General features: G+C 41.3%; 1 protein-coding gene across 1 annotated transcript in view; it reads right to left on the bottom strand.

Moving 5' to 3' along the window:
* Positions 1 to 4,390: 4,390 nt before the first annotated feature.
* Positions 4,391 to 20,767, bottom strand: part of gipc3 (GIPC PDZ domain containing family, member 3) — a gene marked incomplete at both ends in the record, with an annotated part of 34,074 nt that continues 17,697 nt past the window's right edge. Inside the window, 3 exons of the mRNA XM_080722341.1 lie at positions 4,391 to 4,542; positions 7,582 to 7,663; positions 9,846 to 9,955. Of these exons, the coding sequence (XP_080578467.1) occupies positions 4,391 to 4,542; positions 7,582 to 7,663; positions 9,846 to 9,955 (344 nt within the window). The remainder of the gene's footprint in view (positions 4,543 to 7,581; positions 7,664 to 9,845; positions 9,956 to 20,767) is intronic.

Below are 20,767 nucleotides of genomic sequence, written 5' to 3'. Positions count from 1 at the left end.
CCTGCCCCCAGCTTTTAATTTCAATGAAAGTTGCTCACTGGTGTTTGAAGAGCCCTTAAAAATGCTCTACTAAAGTTTATTTTATTATTAATTGGGACCGTAGGTTGCAAGTTTACTATGAAAACCGTCACATCTTGTCCACGTATCTGTGTATTGTTGAAGGTCACGCCTGACACTGTGGTTCCCCTGACACATCACTGTGACATCACAGGTGATATCACAGGTGACATCACCTATGTAAAGGTCCATAGGCATATACGGGTATTCCCCAGAATCCCTTTTATGCCCATATATGAAGATCCCTGATGTCATCGATATACATACATCACTGGCCAGATGGCCAAGACATGGCCCATATCTGTGTGGCTGGTTCAGATAGGGATCTCCATGTATGGGCATAAAATACATTGTATGTTGTGATGTCATGGCAACCACTCTAACAGAATCCCTTTTATGCCCATGTATGGAGATCCCTGATGTCATCAATATTAAGCCCATATCTAACAGGACTTATGGGATTGCCCATATATGGAGGAAGACAGCCCATATCTGTGTGGCTGGTTCAGACAGGGATCTCCATGTATGGACATAAAAGGGATGTGCCATATACTGTACATGGATCTCCATATATGGGTACCAGGGGTCTCCAATATGCATCACTGGCCAGATGGCCAAGAATTGGCGCGACCTCGAGGTCGCATGTCGTCCTGAGGTGTCTTACTAGTTATTATAAACTAGAGTTAATAATAATTGTGTTAGCATACAGTTATTGGAACCAAATGATGCACAAACTTTATCGCAGATATACATTTTACGTCAGGAATGTTTTATGTGTGGGTATGTTCAGGGAACATACTGTAGCATGTTGATGCACATGCTGTGGGGCTGTGGGAAAATGAGTCCCTGACAACATTGAACCTTTTGAAAAGTGTGAGTCAGAGGACCCTGGGAATTATGACTCACTGTAACAAAGAACACAATTATTTTGAAAGAAATTACCCTGTAAACCAACTTAGCAAGTAGTAGTTCTCCACACTTTCAAGATGTTTCAAAAATGTTCAAAATCTGCCATTTTTGAATAGCCTATGCAAATAGCCTATGGTTAAACAGCAAATGTATCTGCCACAGTGAAATATAACAGTTTTTATACCAAATGTTTTAAATTGGATTTGCAATTCTTTTTTTTTCTTTCTTTTCAGTGTTCAGCTGATATATGGTAGTAGTATTATAATAAAAACATGTGTATTATATTGCATATTAATGTGGAAATGAAAGTATCTGTTGCAATTTGCAATATTTTTTGTCTCCTAAACCTGAAATTGTGAGGTTTTCCAGATATTCAGGAATCCAGACTTTAGAGATGCTTTCAAAGGAATACAAATTCTTTGCACTTTACTTTCTTGACAATGTGGTTTCCACAAAAGAAGATAATTGATTGATGTATGAGAAATGAGGACATCAATGGGGGTTAAGGACCAAATCAAATCATAAATGGTTTGACTCTTTAGATTGTCAGTATTACAGAATGTTGGAGGAAATACTTGATTATCATTTACATTCTTAAATCCAAAGATAACATACCATTAAGTGTAATAAAAGCTGTATTTATATGCAATAACCTACAGTATATTCTTCTGCATGAAAGGTTACAATATATGAAGACTTAAGAAATATTAGCTAGTGTTTGCAATTGGTCAACCAAGGACTTAAAGCAGCACTATGTAACTTTTTTTAAATGAATGAAATATAAAAAAAGATATATATAAGTTTGCCCAATCTCTATGTTAATACAATACAACTTATACGATTGACGTGGTTGTATTTTGTCCCTGCTCCTCTATTGAGACATTTAGATTGTGTCAAAGGTCATGTCTCATCTATAGACACAAGGATATGACACAAATTTTGACCTGAAGGTCAAGATTCTATTTATCCCCCGAGCAACCAGACAGGCGCTCTTATTAGCTCAATAGTAAAAATGGTAGAAGACGAAAGTTACATAGTGGTGCATTAAGTTACCGAGTATCCCTTCAAAAAGGAACATCTTTAAACATCTTTGTACATTGTTTTACTGGTGTACTGTGTACCTGACATGAAATAAAATGTAAAAATATTGAACATCTCTTGATTGAGATCCAATGTTCTTTGGAAATAAATACTATATAGCATAAAGCAAACAAGAATGATTGAGGACCCTACTGGAGGTGTGTTTCTGTGAGGCGTGAAATAACTTGACAAATACACAACCTGTCTACAACCATTTTATTAACAATTGATACATGTGAAATATGCCTTACATCTTCAGGTCTCCACAAAAGCAGTGCTGTAATATACACGAGGCATCGATTCAAAACGTTATCACACAAACAACTGTAGTAGCAGGGAACAGTGGTACAATACATCACTGACAGATAAACGACCAACAAAAGACTTTGGAAACCAAATTTTATACATTCATTATTCAAACCTGGTACGTGGAGTTTATTTTTTTATTTTTTTATAACTTCACACCAAATGTTGAACAATACTTATTTACATTCACCTTTGTAATCAACAGCCGAGCTATGAGAAAATATAAAAGTGTCATCATGAAGACAGATAAGCTAGGGATGAATATGATGGATTTGAGTGATATACATGAAGACCTTCATTTTTCAGGCAAAGAAGATGGCAGAGTTAAGGAGGATGAATGGGTATGTATTTTGACAGTTTTTTTGTCTTAGTTATGTGGTTTCTTTGGTGTCTCTGTTCACCCCCGATATACACAACATTCCTGGTTGAAAAACACGTCTGAATTCCTCATCACACTGACCTTCCCTCCACTGTGGGAACATTGAGTGGTTGTGATTCCCTGTTGACAGCGGTAATTGCTTCGGGAGATGCTGGAATGTATGTTATGGCTGTAGGCACGACTTTATAGACTTCCTAGTTCCTACATGCTATTTATTCCTGCACTCACAGCTGCAATGCCAGTGTTTTGATTCAGGCATTTCTCCCATAGTGTTCACTCTCCTATGTGTCTAATTAAAACAGGTGGTCTTCAGTCAAATGAAAAGCTCCACCTTTTGACAGGTAGTTCTATCAAGTATTGTTTTATAAAATTAAACATTTAACGTAAAAGAAATGTGAAAATAGGTTGGGATTTGTGTTGCTTCAACTCCAGATCATGTATTTTCTTGAATACTGGTGCCTCGCCTTTCAGTTTTAATTCTATATCAACAACAAGGCATTTCAATTTGCTTTACTGTGCCTTTATTGAAAGTGTTTTTTTGTTTTTTTGAAGATACTGACAGTATCTTTTGAGAAAAAAGTCAGCACAACAGCTTTGCTCCGATCTTTCACTAAGCACAAGTGTCAGACACATGTGCTTACTATTTGTCGGAGCAAAGCTGTTGTGTGGACTTTTTTCCATCTAAAAACTGTTATCCAGCACCAGTGGCACAACCTTCTCTTTTGATAAAGAAATTCTAATCCCTGTAAATCTGGATTACCAGCTTGTAACAGGAAGTGTTGATATAGTAGGTGGTGGGTTGACTTTGCAGTTGTAACATGACCCACTCAAGCTTTTGGGAAACGCACGACAATATCTAACTTCCTGCTTCTCTAGAAAAGCACAACATTATCTAACGTCCTGCTTCTCTAGATCAGCTGATTCTTTCCCTCTGAAGTTCTGCATTGATGTTTCTCTGCATGTTCTGCCCACCAATTTACATGATGGATGAGTGTATTCGCATGGGAAAATGCCCTCCAGGATTTCATGTGGGAATTTGTTTGTTACAGTAGTACAACTACAGCTCTTTGATCTTGTGTTAGATATATAGAAAGTTGCACCGCAGTTTTCTATCATAGATTTATGAGCAAATATGGTGAATTCTGAAAATTATAGTGCTCATAAGTTTTTTAAAGGAATCAAATTTTTACATATACTAATGCTTGGGATAGTTTAACCCCTTGCTGGGACAGCATCTGTGTCATTTTAAATGTTGCAATATAAACATAGGTTTTTCAGAAAACTGATTCGTTTTTAGAATCGGCCACCAGTCTAAATAAACACACTATAATTGTTAAATTAATATTTAATGACATTCAAATGCATGTCTTGACCTCTTATGCCTCAGTTACGCTCCGAAGTACGACGGTGTTGTGCGCCGAAAATAGCATGCCTACATTGTCACAACGCGTCGCAGATGCAGCGCGTTGTGAGCTTGTAGTTTAGCTATTTTGCAACACCGTCGTACAATGAAGTCTAAATCAGGCTTCGTTATGGGCTTTTGATGCTGTAATGGCAAAGACGAGGAACTGCACGGGGGAAACGTGTTAAAGAGCTTAGAAAGAACAGAGGAGAAACACTGATCCAGTTTTGTCATTGAGAAGTAATAGACATCTATCTCTACATTCTGCCGTTCTTCACGTCTCCGATGGCGCCCCACACGTCGAACAGGAAGACATCAGGGAAGGCGAAGTCACCCAGAACCGAGTCTAACGCCTCCGCAAAGTCGTCAGGGTTCTTCTTGTCCTTGCCTGCCTCCACTATGGTGGTCGCTGCAAGGAGATGATGTAAACATCAGTGTAAAGCCTGAATTATACTGCATTGTACGCTGGTGTCACTCATCGAAATTATCCGATCTACAAGCTTCTAGATCGTCTATTTTCGGTGATGGATGTCAGCTGATTTACTGCACATTGTGGTCTGTAGAAATAACCCCCTTTTAAAGCAGCAAAATTAGGAAACATTCTACTTGTGTGATTTGTGTTAGAGGTGAAAATCCTTTTTTTTAAATATATTTTGTTACATTGACTTTGAATCACGTCCCTCCAATTTTTGTGTCATGTCTGATATGAAAGCACTGTATGCAAAATGATTAACTGTAATCGAAATAGGCTAAATCCTGCCACCAGACACTCATCAGGCTCCAAATGAAACCCCCAGATTGTTGTGAACATTATGATGAGGTCAGTAATGATGCTGTCCGATTAGCGGTTAGGCCAGCATCTCCTCAGGAATGTGTTTACTAACTGCAGGCAGCATCAGATAACTCAGTTTCATTTATTATTGATGAATGTTTACTGTTTAATTCCTCGCTGTCAGAAGCTCAAATGGGTTCTTGCTGGCTCCAGAGGAGTCATGCCTGACTCAAAATATTTAACTATTTGTACTTTCTGTAAAATGATATAATATTTCACAATTCAGGCCAGAAATTGTGGCATATTAGCCAAAGCGCAGTGGGATTTTTGTTTCCTTTTTATTGATGGCACCATCAATAAATAGTACTGGGGCACCACAGGAAACCCTGTTCCCTTCCCCTGTAGGGCACCAGGCTCACTTCAGGTCCCATCCATGTCTACCCGTGGGCAGCAGTAGCAAAGTGGATGGAGAGGCCACCTGGGAATCAAGAAGGTCACTGGTTTTCTCCCTGGCAAAATATCCTTTGTGCTGACTGGCCATCAATTTACGTCTGTGGCTGAAAATAAGTTGTTTGATGTGCGGTGTGTGTAGTCTGTGTGCCATCAGTGGCAGTGAGGCGCGCACTGGGTAGGTCACCCGGTTTGCATGTAGAAGGGGGCGACCGCTGGCCTAGCGGTCCAGGCGCATACCTCATGTGCTCTGATGCCTGACAGTGTGTCACGGGTTTGATTCCCATTCCCGACGTCATTTGCTGCCTGTCTCTCCCCATCTCTCTCCCATTTCCTGTCAGTCTACTGTCCTATCAATAAAGGCATAAAAGCCCCCCCAAAAAATGCCCAGTGCAAAGCGGAAAGGGAGAAAGATAGAGCGAGGCAGAGAGCGTGTGTGTGTGGGGAGAGAGAGAAGCCCCAGCACTTCACAGAAAGAATTATTGTATGGCGTGCACACACTCCTGGCAAATTAACATAGTTTTTAATTTTGCAGACGAAAAAAATAAATGAACACTGCAGAGGTGGGTTGAATGACTAAAAACAACTGCAGTCAGCTGCCTTTTTGTGAGGGTATAACGTTGTTGTCTCCGCCAGGCTGAAAGGCATGGCAGAGAGACTATGTTTTCACCCCTGTCTGTCTGTCCGTCCGTCCACGTGTCCATGTGTCTGTCCGTCCGTCCTTCCGTCTGTGAACAGCTAATCTCCGGCAGCGTTGCCACGATGGCAGCAAAAGTGTGCACGCACACTCCCTGGGTGCCAGAGCAGAACCTCTGCCTCTCGTTTTTCACATGGGCCTGTTCTGAAAATAACTGCAGTCAGTTGCCTTTTTGTGAGGGTATAACGTTGTTCATCCATGTATTTGCCAGTATGGTAGATTTATGTCTCACGCAGCTGTGTAAACGGTGTCATTGGGGTAACGTAGTCGGGCATGAGCAACCTTTAATACCTTTTAATACCAATTTTCATCTCTCGACATAGTCTGTAACAGCTTGTTTGAACAAGACAGTCTGTGCCTGGACCTGGAAAGACTTTAAGGCTGTCCTTGGTGCACCATTGGAGAAATCACGGCTTCACACTCTTTAAGGCTGGCTTTTGTCCACCCTTCCCGCGAACACAGGGAATTTTGTTTGTTAGAGTGCTCGGCCAAGCTGAATGCACTGCTTGGCCTTGCCAGCGACAGCGATGAACATAAAGATTGTCTGCCTGAAACAGCTTTATTAGACACAGTAGAGTACACTACTGACAATGTACCATAACATAAAATAGCAGGCCCAGCATGGATAGAACTGTATCATATCCATTTTTAGGCTTAGTATGGGTACCGCTAACCTTGGTATGACTATTATTTCTCTACTAAACCTAAGTGATATTAGTCTGACCAGCTAAGTGGCCTTGTGGTTAGAGTGTCCACCCTGAGACTGAGAGGTCGGGGTTAGAACCCCGGTCATTTCATACATTAGACTCTGAAAAATGGGACCCAGTTTCTCCCTGCTTGGCACTCAGCATCAAGGGTTGGATTGGCGGTAAGTCCCTGCGACAATGACATACTAGCCTCATGTCCAGGGGGTGTACCTGTACATCAAGCTACCTCACGCTACACAATCAGGAGATAGGCTCCCCCTGCCCTATGGGCAATGATATTAGTCTTACCATGCCAGGCTATCTCTTCTCCACTAGTCTCTCCCAGTCTTAGTTTTTATTTGTGGAAGGAATTGTCAATATTATTTAGTCATAGTTCTAGTCATCATAGGTCAGTTTTTATTTAGTTTTTGTGAGTGAAAAAAGCCAGTCGACGAACAGTTTTCGTCATAGTTTTCAACATAATTACCCCCCCTCTTACCTTAGCCCACCCCCTTGTTTCCCCTACCCTGTACATATAGTGTTTCTATAACTGCGATGATCTTTGAATGTATTGCTTTTTTGCTTGCTATTTGTTATGTCCTTGAATTGAATACCAAGGACTTCTGACGTAAACAAGACCGTAAAGGACTTATTTGGGATGCTCCTTTTAGGCAGGGTGTTTTGTAGGCCTACTTGTACTGTACTACATTTTTTATTGTATTGACTATACTTGTACTGTTCTCCATTTTGGTCTAATAAAATATTCAATCAATCAACACACCATACATGACTCTGGACGTGTGCAGTGGAAAGATGATGTTACTGTGTGGGTGGTCTTCTTACCCAGCTCCAAGTCTCTGATTCCCATATAGCTCTCCAGAAGGTCGTCCACTCTCCTCGTGGCCTGCTCCTCAAACTCGTTGGGCTGGTGTAGGGAGGGAGGGAAGGAAAAAAAGATGTTTGCTTTGGTTCACTGAAAAACATCATTGGCATTCAGAGTCTAAATATAGATGGACTCAGGGGCGTCACAACAAATTCTGGGACCTGGGTACAAGGATTCACTGTGGGCCCCCCATGAATGTTAACTATTGAAAAATAGCAGATATACAAGCTCACAGCGCGGCACCGAGTGCCGCGCTGCAAGCTTGTAGATCTGCTATTTTTGGAAAAATCGTGAAAATGTGCGCAAGAAACTTATGTTTCTATGTCAGTGGTGCTCAAACGTTTTCATGTGAAGGACCCCGAAGATGATATGTATTTGGCCACAGACCCGCATCTCAAAAGTTCCAGGGACCCCCCAGAAGCAAAATTTGAGTTACAAATTAAAAAATACATATATTCAAAGATTTGCGCACATTTTCACGACTTTTCAAAAATAGCAGATCTACAAGCTCGCAGCGCGGCACTCGGTGCCGCACTGTGAGCTTGTATATCTGCTATTTTTCAATAGCTAAAGTTACTAGGGCCCCTCCACCTTGGGCCCCGGTAACTCAGTCCCACTTTCCTACCCCTTGTGACGCCCCTGGATGGACTGTTGGAATCTGCCTCCTCATGCATGAAATACGTAATAGGGAAGGATATTCTGGGCCGTTGTTTGTCATTTGTCTTTATATTAACATTTGTCTTTTTCAAACGTAGATGGATGAAGTCCCCCCCTGACTACCCTGCAGTGGTGGAAGAAGTACTCAAACTTTTTTACTCAAGTAAAAAAATATCAGTACCCTATTGTAGAAATAGTCTGTTAGGGTGCCCTCACACCAAAATACCTATGAGAGTGGAATCTGCGTTCCGCCAATGCATTTCAATGAGAAGGGAGCGTTTTTTTGCAGAAATCCTCTGCTGGCATGAAACCGCTTCACTCTCATTGAAATGCATTGGCGGAACGCGGATTCCACTCTCATAGGTATTTTGTTGTGAGGGCACCCTTACAAGTATAAGTTCGGTAGTCAAAATTTACTTGAGTAAAAGTACAAAAGTATTGGCATCAGAATGTACTTAAAGTACCAAAAGTAAAAGTAGTCATTGTGCAGAAGGTCCCATTTCTATATGGGCTATATTGAAATTGCCAAAGTGTATACAGTATATACTGTAGGTCTGAAATGGTTTTGTAATAATCATCAAAATACAAAGTAGGCATAACTAGTAAGTTTTCAAATAGTGGAGTAAAAGTACAATATTTGCCTTTGAGATGTAGTGGGGTGGGGAGTAGAAGTAAAAGTATTGCAAATTGGAAATACTCCAGTAAAGTAAAGAAAATACCTCAAAGTACAGTACTTGAGTAAATGTACTTGTAGTTAATTTACACCACTGACTACCTCTGTGTTGTTACGGTAAGCCGCTTGTCTGCAGGGTTGGGAATTAATTCCCAGCTGACAGCCAAGTTCTGGTTTAGTTTAGTGTCATTTGGCATGGAGCCGAACCATTGTGTGAATGTTCTGTCTGTGACTGTTGTAAAAAACCCTGCTGGCTGTTAACATCCAGGTGGTGTATTTGGTTTTGATTTTGTAGCAGCATGGCGGCCAAAATACATTGTGTTTTGCAGTTTTTTTGGCAACAGAACACATTATTACGCATTATTACTTTAACCATTATTTTATAGTTTTACTATTAAAAATAGCAGATATACAAACTCACAGTGCGGCGCTGTATTGTATGCTATTTTTGAAAAATCATGAAAATGTTGAATATTTTTTACCCGATTCTATAAATGTATTCTAAAAATCTAAATCAGTGGTTCTCAAACTTTTTCACGTCAAGGAACCCCCAAAATGATATGTATTTGGCCACGGACCCCCATCTCAATTTAGTTCCAGGGAGCCCCAGAAGCAAGATTTTGAGTTTTTAAATGTTCGCTTAAAAAATACATTCAAAGATTTGCACAAATCTTCACAAAAAAAAAGAAAAAAAAAGAAATAGCAGAACTACAAGCTTGCATTGTATATCTGCTTTTCAATAGCCAAAGTATAAAATAAAGAGATGAGTGTTAAAATGTTTTCATTTACTGCTTTCTATTGTTTTATACGTTTTAGTATTTTGACTTCAGTGGGTGGGGGTGTATGTACGTACAAGTGGCTAAATACCGGTATGTCTTTTTAGACACAACTCACCATTTCCTGAACAGTAGCAGCGCCTTTGGAACGCAGACGCAGAGTCTCCTTCCCATTCACCATCTTGCCCTCGCTGGACTTTGGTGCCCTTGTCCTCATCCCAATCATGTCTGGTCACACACACACGCACACGCACGCACACACACACACACACACACACACACACACACACACACACACACACACACACACACACATACATCACGATGCCTTAATAAAAAGATGGTGGTGCAAACATACTGTAATGCTAATTAATTTGTTTAAATCAATAAGTAGTGATTGAGTATACTAAAGTTGCAGGATGTAACTTTCCTCTTCTACTCTGGATAGAAATTTGTGTCAGATCCTGTGTCTCGATGATACATGACCTTTGACACGATGTACAGTAAATGTCTCAATAGAAGAGCAGGGAGACAAAATACATTTGTTATATTGTATTAACACACTCTACCATACAGATTAACACTAAAAGATTGATACGTCCCTGTTGGAGAGACAGAGCTGACGGTGAGAAAGGAATATAAATCAAGACAATGTACACCCATCCATCCACATGAGTTATATCAAACATATTTATAGCAGAATAAAGTTTGCTGATAGTGCTTTCAGTTAATAAAAACATCTAAAGTAAGACAATGGCCTATAGTTACAATTTATTTAATTCATCGGAAGCATGACATATGCATTGGCAACACAAGGCTTTTATTGCATTATTTTGACAACTCTGTCTGTGTGCTCTATCGTAGTTTTCTCAGTTATATATAGTTGTCATGATGAGCGATATTGCATCAGTCATATTTGCACAAGTTGTCAGCAGAATGACTCTTAACCACATCAGGAACACCACCACACCCACGGTGACAGTTCTCAATACCTAGTGCAGATTTGGGATCATATTTCATATTATGATCGTGCATGTGTGCATGCGTCAGACAGACAGACAGATACAGGGAGAGCTCGATCGGTGAGAGACAGGGACAGGGCAAATTCTCTGTATCGAAACCTGAACACACTGGAAGGATGCGTCGACGCGTCGTGAAGCAATCACCCCATTCACCACTTATTGAAGTATCTCTAAGCGAAACACTTAACCCTTAACTGCACATCCCCCTCCTCCCCCCACGTGCGCTCAACATGACCATCCGGCCAGCCATGCTGGGTGAAGCTGAAACAGAAAATAAAAGTTAAAAAAAAACTCTTAATGTCCTGGGAAATATATGGGTATATGTGTTTATGGGTTATGTCTTTTGTTTGTCTAATCTTTATCTTATTTGTCATGTTTTTAACAAACTGCAACAGCAGGGAAGCTAAATAAAAAAGTGTATTATAAGTTATTTCCCTCAGTTATTCATTGCTGCCGGTGGTGGCGGTTACGCCATTTCTTGTAATAATCCCCCCCCCCCCCCCCCCCCCCCCCCCTCGCTGTGTCCTGAGGCTGAGGCGACACCATCATTAGTCAGCCTACCCTTAGTTCCAGATCATTTTGTGGAGATCAGCCAGCAGGGATGGCTTTTCACTTGTGTCTGGTGGTTATGTAGCCTCCCTGCCTCAGTGCCTCTGCAACCACATGCATGCCATCTGGCCAGAGTCTGCTCACAGTGTTCTCCTTTATCATTCCCTCTCTCTCTCTCTCTCTCACGAAAGTCTGAGTTATAAAGCCTACTTTGACGTCAAAAATAGCCGATCCACAAGCTCACAATGTGTGGCATCCACGACCAATTGACAGGCTTGTTGATTTAGTATCTTTGGCGAGAGTATATAAATTCCTCATAAAGCCTTTGCTTAGTCTCCATAAGGAAAAAACTTGATGGAGACTGGAGCTCTTGACTTAAAAAAAGAAAGTAAAACGACCTTCCATTTGTGACCATATGAGTCCTCCAGCACTGAGACAGACTAATGTGTCTGCGATTCTGTGTGTAATAATAACCTCTGATGTCTGTTGGCTCTATTCGCCTCTGATATGCTCCTTGTGCATTCAGTAATTAGTGTAATAAACCTTTTAATGCATGAAAACTAATCCATCAAACATCCAATTAAGAGGATGCTACAGCAATCATCGTAGAGGGGAGTTTCAATTATTAATTTACTTACATGAGCCAATGGAAAATATAATGATTGGCAGGTTTGCCTTTCTAACAAGGGCTGTGGGTGTGTGAGGTCCTGTCAAATCACCCTTCTATTTATGTATTTTTCTTTCAGATTGAAGGCGGAAAAGGCTCAGGATATGACAGTGGCTTAAGTGGTTCCTGGTTCAATCCCAGGCCCATGGCTTTGTGCCAAGACGAAAAAAGAAAAAGAAATCAAGACCCGCGATCTCCGGTTTACTTCCCGTATCTGCGTTAAGTAGATGGCCGCCTTTTAAGGAGATCGGAAGCAGGTTGGATTGTTAATTCCAATGGGAGAGAGGGAATCACAAATACCAATCACATTGGAATCTGCTTCCGTCTCCTTATCAGGCAGAACATGAACACAGCCTCTGAACAATTCTTTAGCCCCATGGTCACTGAACTCAATATTGGACCCATTCTTCACAAGCCACACAATCTTCCCAAGATTTTCATTCTAAAATGGCTTTTTTCAGAGAGGCAAATCAGGAGAAAATATACGTTATCGACCTTTCTCTATCCTAGCAACACACTCTCGTGGGATCTAGCACCAGTAAACATCGGATGTTCGTGAGGTCAGATGGTCACGGCGCCGACTTAGGAGACCATTTGTAGGATTTGTGTACCATGTCGCCTCTAGTGGCTCCAATTGGGATGGTGGATCTTTGCAAATGAACCATCTTTGCTTTGTGTCCTTGAACAAGACACTTAACGCCTAACTGCTCCTGGTGAGCAGGTTGGTACCTAATACCTTACATCAGGGGTCTTCAACGTTTTCAGGCCAAGGACCCCTTAGTTGAGAGAGAGATGAAGCAGGGACCCCCTCTACAATGTGTGATGCAGATTTTCATCGATTTCATAGATAGATTCATAGACTTGTTTGACAGCACTGTCATCAGTCTGTGTTGGATTCATGTTAATGTGTATTTTCAGACATTTAACCACTTAAATCGTAGATATTTTAAAATTGACCTTTCACTATGTACTTGATCTGCTCTATTTTTTACCTCTACACCAAACCTATTTGCCAAAAATAGCCGATCTACAAGCTCTCAACGCCTTGCGCTGCCAGGCTTTGAGAGCTTGTAGATCTGCTATTTTTGGCTAAAGTTCTCCTCAGAATACAGATGCGAGGGTTCAACTTGTTCATTTAAAAGAATTATCCTATCACACAAATATTTGGCAGGCCCCCCTGTTGTAACTCTGAGGACCCCCTAGGGGTCCCGGACCCCCTGTTGAAGACCCCTGCCTTACATGGTTTCCTGGCAGGATGCGATCCTAACATACTGTATGTATTAGAAGTTGTGGAGAGGAGTGTCTTAACAGACTATGTCATCAACCATAAATGCTCATGCTACTGTATGTCTGTTGACTTACAATTTAGGCATTTAGCAGACACTCTTAATCCAGAGAGATTTACAGTAAGCAAGGAAAAACACAAGTTAATACATCATATAGAATGCATAGAAATAGTAATCTAGGATCATAGGTAAACCAAGAACCTAAAATAATGTATAATCTGTACATTGAAACTATGCATACTATAGGATGCCAGGTGTACAAATGACCTGGCATCTGTCTACTTCACAGCGACCACTCTTACATCATGCTTGGGGTAGGAAGGTCAGTTACTTAAACTGGTAACTGTTAATGGTTGACTTTTACCTGTTTTTACATCCCACACGAGTTGCGATAGCATCTACAGTAGCCTATAAGTGGCATGTCCCCAGTGACGTTTTACACCGACCAGATAGGGTCTTCAAAGATCAAACACAAGCACATAGGCGACAGCAGGCTTTGAAGGCTTTATCTCCATAACTTTGCTGGACATTTTTTGCACACACATCACGTATCACATCTCCTCGTAATGATCTGTGACAGCTACAGTATACGTACCTCAGACGTCTTAGCGGATTAAAGCCTTTAGCGTGTCCACAAAATACCCTTTGAACCTCATTTTAAAAAGGTCTTGTAAATACTTTTGCAGCTGTTTGAAGCTTGTTGAACGGGACACACATTCATTGAAAATTATCCCTCTTTTTGGAGCTGTGTGAAGCACAGGCTCCCTATACGTGGCCGTGTGGGTCTGTCTGTCTGTCTGTGTGTGTGTATGTAGCCTGAACTTCCTAAACTTCGGCACGCCACTAGTCCCACAGTTTTGCCACCACACACTCGCGCCATATGTCAAATCGACCGGCTTACTCGGGAATCGTGGGCTATTACTTTTCTAAGAGAAAGGTTCTATAGTTTAATTGATATTAATTTATTAGTGAATTAATTTTCCCCATTGACTTATAATGGGAATCGCAAAAACTCACATTCAATTATTTGTCTCTCGCAAACCATAGGGGCTAGAGTTTCAAGACTTGGAGAGGAGGTTCATAATGATTTCAAGGATTAAATAAAAAATAATTGTGTCATTTGGCCGCATGGTGGCGCCATAACACCCCACTTTACGTTTTGGCCTGTAACTCTTGAACCGTAGGTCGGAAAATTAAAAATATTTTTTCCCTGGATTCCTTGGGTCATGACGCATCTCCCCATATAGGCCACGCCCATTTGCGCCATGATAGATTTTCCGCCATCTTGAATTTTCTCCAAAACACACTTTTTGCTCCTTTTCCTACATATTTTCTTCAAATGTCACAAAAATCGGTACACATGATCCACACACACACACACACACACACACACACACACACACACACACACACACACACACACAGCTCCACTTCACACGGGTGTGATTTTTATAGTTCAAATAGCTGATCTACAAGCTCAAAACGTTTGGCTATTTGAAGTATGTTAAAAATGTTTTTCAAAATAGTAAAAAAAGGCAAAGAAGTTTAGGGATAAAAAGGTAATAGGCATGGACGACAATAGGGCCCCTGATCATACAAAAAAACTAAAGATGTTACCTCCTTGATTTCTGACCAATGCATAACCCTCACACAGACAGTATAATAGACCGTTTGTCAGCCTTCTGATTGGTCCCTGAGACTCCCTGACTGGCCAACCAGAAAAAAACATTCACTTTTTGCTATCGGGGGTGGAGTTTGTGCAGTGGAGATTCTGGAGAATGTTAAATGTGGCTTTCAAAACTGTCCGCAGTGCGCGACACGGCGATCGTCCGGTACGGCCGCGATCTCGGCCGTGATCTCGCTCATCATAATGAATAAGCTTCAACAAACTAGTTCACATGGACCATATCAATGGTCTAAGAGTCACGATTGGGTACATATATTTTAAATGGGCAGAATTACGAAAAGCCAGCCTATTATGTGAGGTTAGGATTATAGTTCTGTCCTCTTCCTACCCAGGATGCAATGCGCGGTCTATTCTCTTTCTGATCCAGAGGATTAAACTAATTAAAACATTTATTTTCGGGGGGAAAACTACTGTTTTGCTATGTAATTACTGTACCTTTTTCTTCCCTTTTTATTAATATCACGTAGATGTGTTTTTTGTGGTACTTTATATAGCTGTAATGAGGCTATGAAGGGAAAAAAAATCCCATCCACTACCACTATAAAAGAATCTGCAAAGAGGATTCTGTCCCACTGGGATTAAACAAATTAAAACATATATTTTCGGGTAAACCCCCTGTTTTGCAATGTAACTACTGTACCTTTGTCTTCCCTTTTTATTAATATCACCTAGATGTTTTTCCTTTGGTACTTTATATAGCTGTAATGAGGCTATGAAGGAAAAAACAAAATCCCATTCACTGCCACTATAAAAACAATCTGCCCAGGGTCAAATGTCCTATCATAGTAACAGGGCAGAATGGGGCGGGATTTGCAAAAGGGCTTATTCCAACATTGTTTTTGATGGGGTGATGGCCAAATAAACCTGTTTTATTTTCATTTTCGTTGGCACTGCAGTTTACCCCTATTTCCAACGCCACTTGCTCGGACCAAACAAATCAACTACACCACATCATGAAAGGTTTCGTGACTGCATCGTGCACGGTTGTGAGACATAAAGTCTGTCCACAGACATAAACACCACACAGACTCAGAAGGTGAAAACAATACCAGCCATATGCTCGTCGTGGGCTGGTAGATAGTCAGTGGACACCCCCTTCCTCATTAGTGTTTCTACTTGCTGCCTTTTGTTCCAGTGAATGGAAATCTTAGCTACAATTACATTTCTAGTGCTTCCAATTGTGTGTCAGCAGTTTGTTAGAAGGCTGTGTCCTGTTTCATGACAGTTGTCCCCGTCTCCCCTCCTCCTCCACCCGACCAAACAAACACTGTTGCAATTAATTGGAACGTCAGTTGAGTTCAGTCTCTGACCCAGGGTATCTGCACACTTCTAAAAGTAAAATTGTTAGCCTCTTAAGACCTTTTTAATACCTCTAAAAAGAAGAAAAAGTACCATTGCTGCGACAAAAGAACCAACAGTTGCGGCTGAAGATGTGCACAAACTTTGCTCTCAATATTCATTTCTCAATATTGATGCCATATATCTATATCTTGATATTGCTATAATATAATAGGTTCACATTTGTTATTTAATATTTTAAGTGTAGTAACAGTGAATAGAAACAGTAAGAACTATGCATTCTGGGGGGAAAACTATTAAACATTAAAAGTGAACTTAATTCTAATTTTGAACTACTACCTAGGTTCCCACTTATTAACTGGTATTTTAAGTTTAGCAACAGTGAAACTAAGGATTCTTAAAGAAATTGCATATTGTAGGCCTAAATCTTTTTTTAAACCCAGTCACTGGTGGAATGGAAGAGATAACCATAGACGTCGATATGGCATTGATCCCCTGGTGCTGCTATAACTATTCACTACTCTTTTTCAGCTTTTCACTAGTTGGAGAACACTGCTGCTGCAATTCTCTACACCATTTAGCCACTAGAGCATTACTGAGGTCGGAATGGACATTCTGAAATATAGGAAAGTGCCTTCCACAAACTGTCGCCCATAAATTGGAAGCAAAGAATTGTCGTGAGACTGTCACTGTAGCTGTCGCATTAAGATTCTCTTTAACTGGAACATGGAAGGCACTCATTTGAGCACTGAATAGAAACACTACTAAGAAGGGTTTTTCCCCTTTGATCATTGTGTAGGCCCTTACAAAAACGCTGCGTGATCAGTTTCTGCTTAAGGCCTCTTCAAACAGTCCTGTAATAATGTGCGTTTAATTAATTGTATTTTTCCACAGCAACATAAGTAGGGCCTTAGTGATTGTGAACAAAACAAATATGTAAAGATTATTAGCAGGAAACCAACCCACAGGCCAACGGATATGGCTTCCTGTCTGATAAACAAGGGTGTAGGCGATGTGGGGCAATTAGCTGTGGTCTCCAGTCACCTATACCAAGAGCCTTTTCCCCCCATCCACTTCCTGGCAGATCCAGTTGGGGTAAATAAAGCTTTTGTTTCAAGCCAAAGCACTTCATGAAATGGGAAGCTGATGTTAAAAGTCCTTAGCGACAGATACAAATCTAAGTACACTTTGTATAAAGGTTGAGGGACTGAATGTTGTGGAACAGATGAGGACTGAGGTGTGCTGCTGGGTGTATGCGCATGTGGCGGAGAGAGTCGCAGCCCCAGCCTGAAGCCTCAAAAGTCTAGTATCTGCTCTCGTTCCATAGGGATGTCCCTTTGGAGTAATGGTTAAGATACTGGACTTTCATGCGGGAGACCCGGGTTCGAAAACGGGTGGGGAGGTTCGGATCACCTCCGTTACACGCATAAGGGACCTGCCACATACAGAATGTCTCACTAGGATCCAAATGGTTCACCTCATTGTCCTCTATTCACCTTAAGTGGAAAATTAAGACCAGGTACCAGTAAATAAGTAAAGAAAGTCTTAAGGCAAGAAAAACAATAAGCACAGTCATTACAGAACAACAGTATACACCCGTACAACTAACCCTGCACTATGCAGAAAAACAACAACATCAGGTTACAGTGTCCTCACCGTATTCTCACCTCAAAATCTATCAGAATATTTTCGTGTCGATTTATTAAAGCAGCACTATTTAGTTTGGGGTATCAGTTGCCACTTCGGACACTAATAACAAGGCAGCTAACGTCTTTGACTTCATTACCCACGAGTCACTGCAAGCTTGTCGGATGAGGACGCGCTGTGATTGGCAACTTTGGCCTGTCTTCACTTTGACCGGCAGCTGCCTTGTTGCCTTGGCAAATATATATACTATACTATATATATACTATACTTAACAATACAGTCTGGTCCCTAGCAGGGACCGCCCCTGAGTCTATACATTTATGGAAGGATGATTGTTGCAGAACTTGTAATAACTTTATAATTGTGTGGGACATAATATGCTATATTATAGTTTAATAATGCTATATGAGGGGGGGGGAACCTGTTTGATTATTCCGTTAACCTACATGAGAAGATATTTGTTTTGCTACATTTCCAGTTAATTGCCCAGCCTTGTATCATTATGTAAGAATAACAATAATAAAGGGAGCAACAATACTGGTGTGTACTATTCTGGGATGTGCATGTCCTTTTAGCTGTTTATCAGCTTCTCTCCCTGTGTCTCATGCATTTCCCATTCCCGTAATCCCGCTCAGACGTTGCTTAGCACAGGAGACATGACTGTTTGTGAACACACTGAGTGTTGAAGGGAAAGGAACACATGACCTTCCGCTCATGGAACACTTTCTAAATACTTGTCCACCCTAGCGATATATTATGAACATCCTGCCATCACCTCATGGTCTGGGAGTGAGCCGAGGCACCAACTAACCACTTCAAATCACACTCATCTCATGATTAATGGCCAAAAGAGAAAATCATTCCTGAAAACCCTTCAAGGGCTTTAAGGGCTTGTTGATTCAGTGAGATGTATCTTCCTTGTAAATGTGACAATATACTGTATCGTGGCTAGGAAATACATTCTGATTATACTAGTAAGACGCCTCAGGGCGACATGCAACCTAGGTCACGCCAATTCTTGGCCATCTGGCCATCTATCGGACCAGTTACCCATATATGGAGACCCCTGGTACCCATATACATCCCTTTTATGCCCATACATGGAGATCCCTGTCTGAACCAGCCACACAGATATGGGCTGTCTTCCTCCATATATGGGCATTCCCATATGAAGTCCTGTTAGATATGGGCTTAATATTGATGACATCAGGGATCTCCATATATGGCGTTAAAAGGGATTATGTTAGAGTGGTTCCCATTGCGCTTTAGCCTGACACTGTTCCCTGTTCTGAACGATTTACAGGGGACTGATCAGCGGAACCGCCTACTTGTGGCTTCTTCCATGCACACAATATTGCTAGCCATTAACACACACAATGACAACAAAAATTGTGTGTCTGTGCGAGATGAGTGACTGCTTCCACACAGAACTTGTGATCGGAAACATGTAATCATCAGCTTGGTGAAATCAGCGTGTGTGCGCCTGTACCACTGCTGCGTGATGTGCCTGGTGTGTGTGTGCTCTTCTTGAAATGTAATCGTTTCTGCTGCGCGGATTGGTTATTCGTTAAACCCACCCCCCGCGCTCATTGGAGGAGCAGCAATTTTGGATCTGTAAACTGCCGATTCATTTACTCAACTCCAGACCAGCGAAAGTCCACTCTGAGGGTGGGTGGGTCTATGGGCTTGAACCAGGCTAATTCTGGGGGATACCCATGGACGTTTACATAGGTGATGTCACCTGTGATATCACCTATGATGTCACAGTGATGTGTCAGGGGAACCACAGTGTCAGGCGTGACCTTCAGACAGACAGACAGAGATACGCGGACAAGATGTGCCGGTTTTCATAGTAACCTGCGGTCGCAATTATGTGTATTGGCTGGCTGGTTTGGCTAATAGAAGTTCTGCCATAGTTATTTCTCAATAGCCTATTCCATCGATTTTGACTTATAACGATGCCTATAGCCTACTTTATACGTGGAGCATTGGACTTGATGCACTGTAAGTACAGCAATGATTGCAATTTCCTAATCTTGTCAGCAGAGGGAGTCATTGCCCCACCAGATCACATTTTCAGCCACCATACTATTGTCTTCTATTCACATATGATGTCCATATGTTTTCACATACTGTCTGTATAGAACATTTTCAATTAGGATTTCGAGGCCACAGCTGTTGTGTTCATATACAGTAACTTAACCCAACATAACCTTAAACAAGTAATCTGTATGTTGTTTCAGTACTCCAGAGCATTTAGCCCATTTAGTTTTATATGTGGGTGGTCCCAAATAGAATAAAACTCCAAACACTGCATCTGCATTTCCATAGCAGTAATATCACCTTCACATTCCCCTATTCACACACCTACTGGAGGCAACCATACTGACTTGCAAAGTTCCTCATTTTGTTTGCAGAATGTGTGGTTCTGTTGTGGTGGTGTCTGTGTGGTTTGGTATGCTGTCTGTGCAAGAGGTGACATGCAAACTGATCTGCATGAGAGTATTGGTATTGAGATAACCTGGCCTCCCTTATTATAGGTGTGACATTATTGGTGAAAATGTAAAAAATAAATTAGAACATGGCGAAAATAGCGGATCTACAAGCTTACAAAGCATGGCAATGATGTGCAGGGGGGGTGACTGCCATTCTGAAATGGGAAACGGCCTTCTGCAAACTGTTGACACAAATTTGGAAGCACTAGAACAGGGGTCTTCAACAGGGATTCTGGGACCCCTAGGGGGTCCGCAGAGATACCCTACTGCAGGGGGGCCGCCAAATATTTGTCTTATAGGGACTTTATTTTTGTATCTTTACATTAACCACTTGAACCCTCGCATCCCTATCCAAAAATAGCAGATCTACAAGCTCACAACGCGCCTG

This window comes from Nannobrachium achirus (genome assembly GCF_963921795.1).
Source record: "Nannobrachium achirus genome assembly, chromosome: 1".
Lineage (NCBI taxonomy): Eukaryota > Metazoa > Chordata > Actinopteri > Myctophiformes > Myctophidae > Nannobrachium > Nannobrachium achirus.
This window is presented reverse-complemented; position numbering and strand designations above follow the sequence as displayed.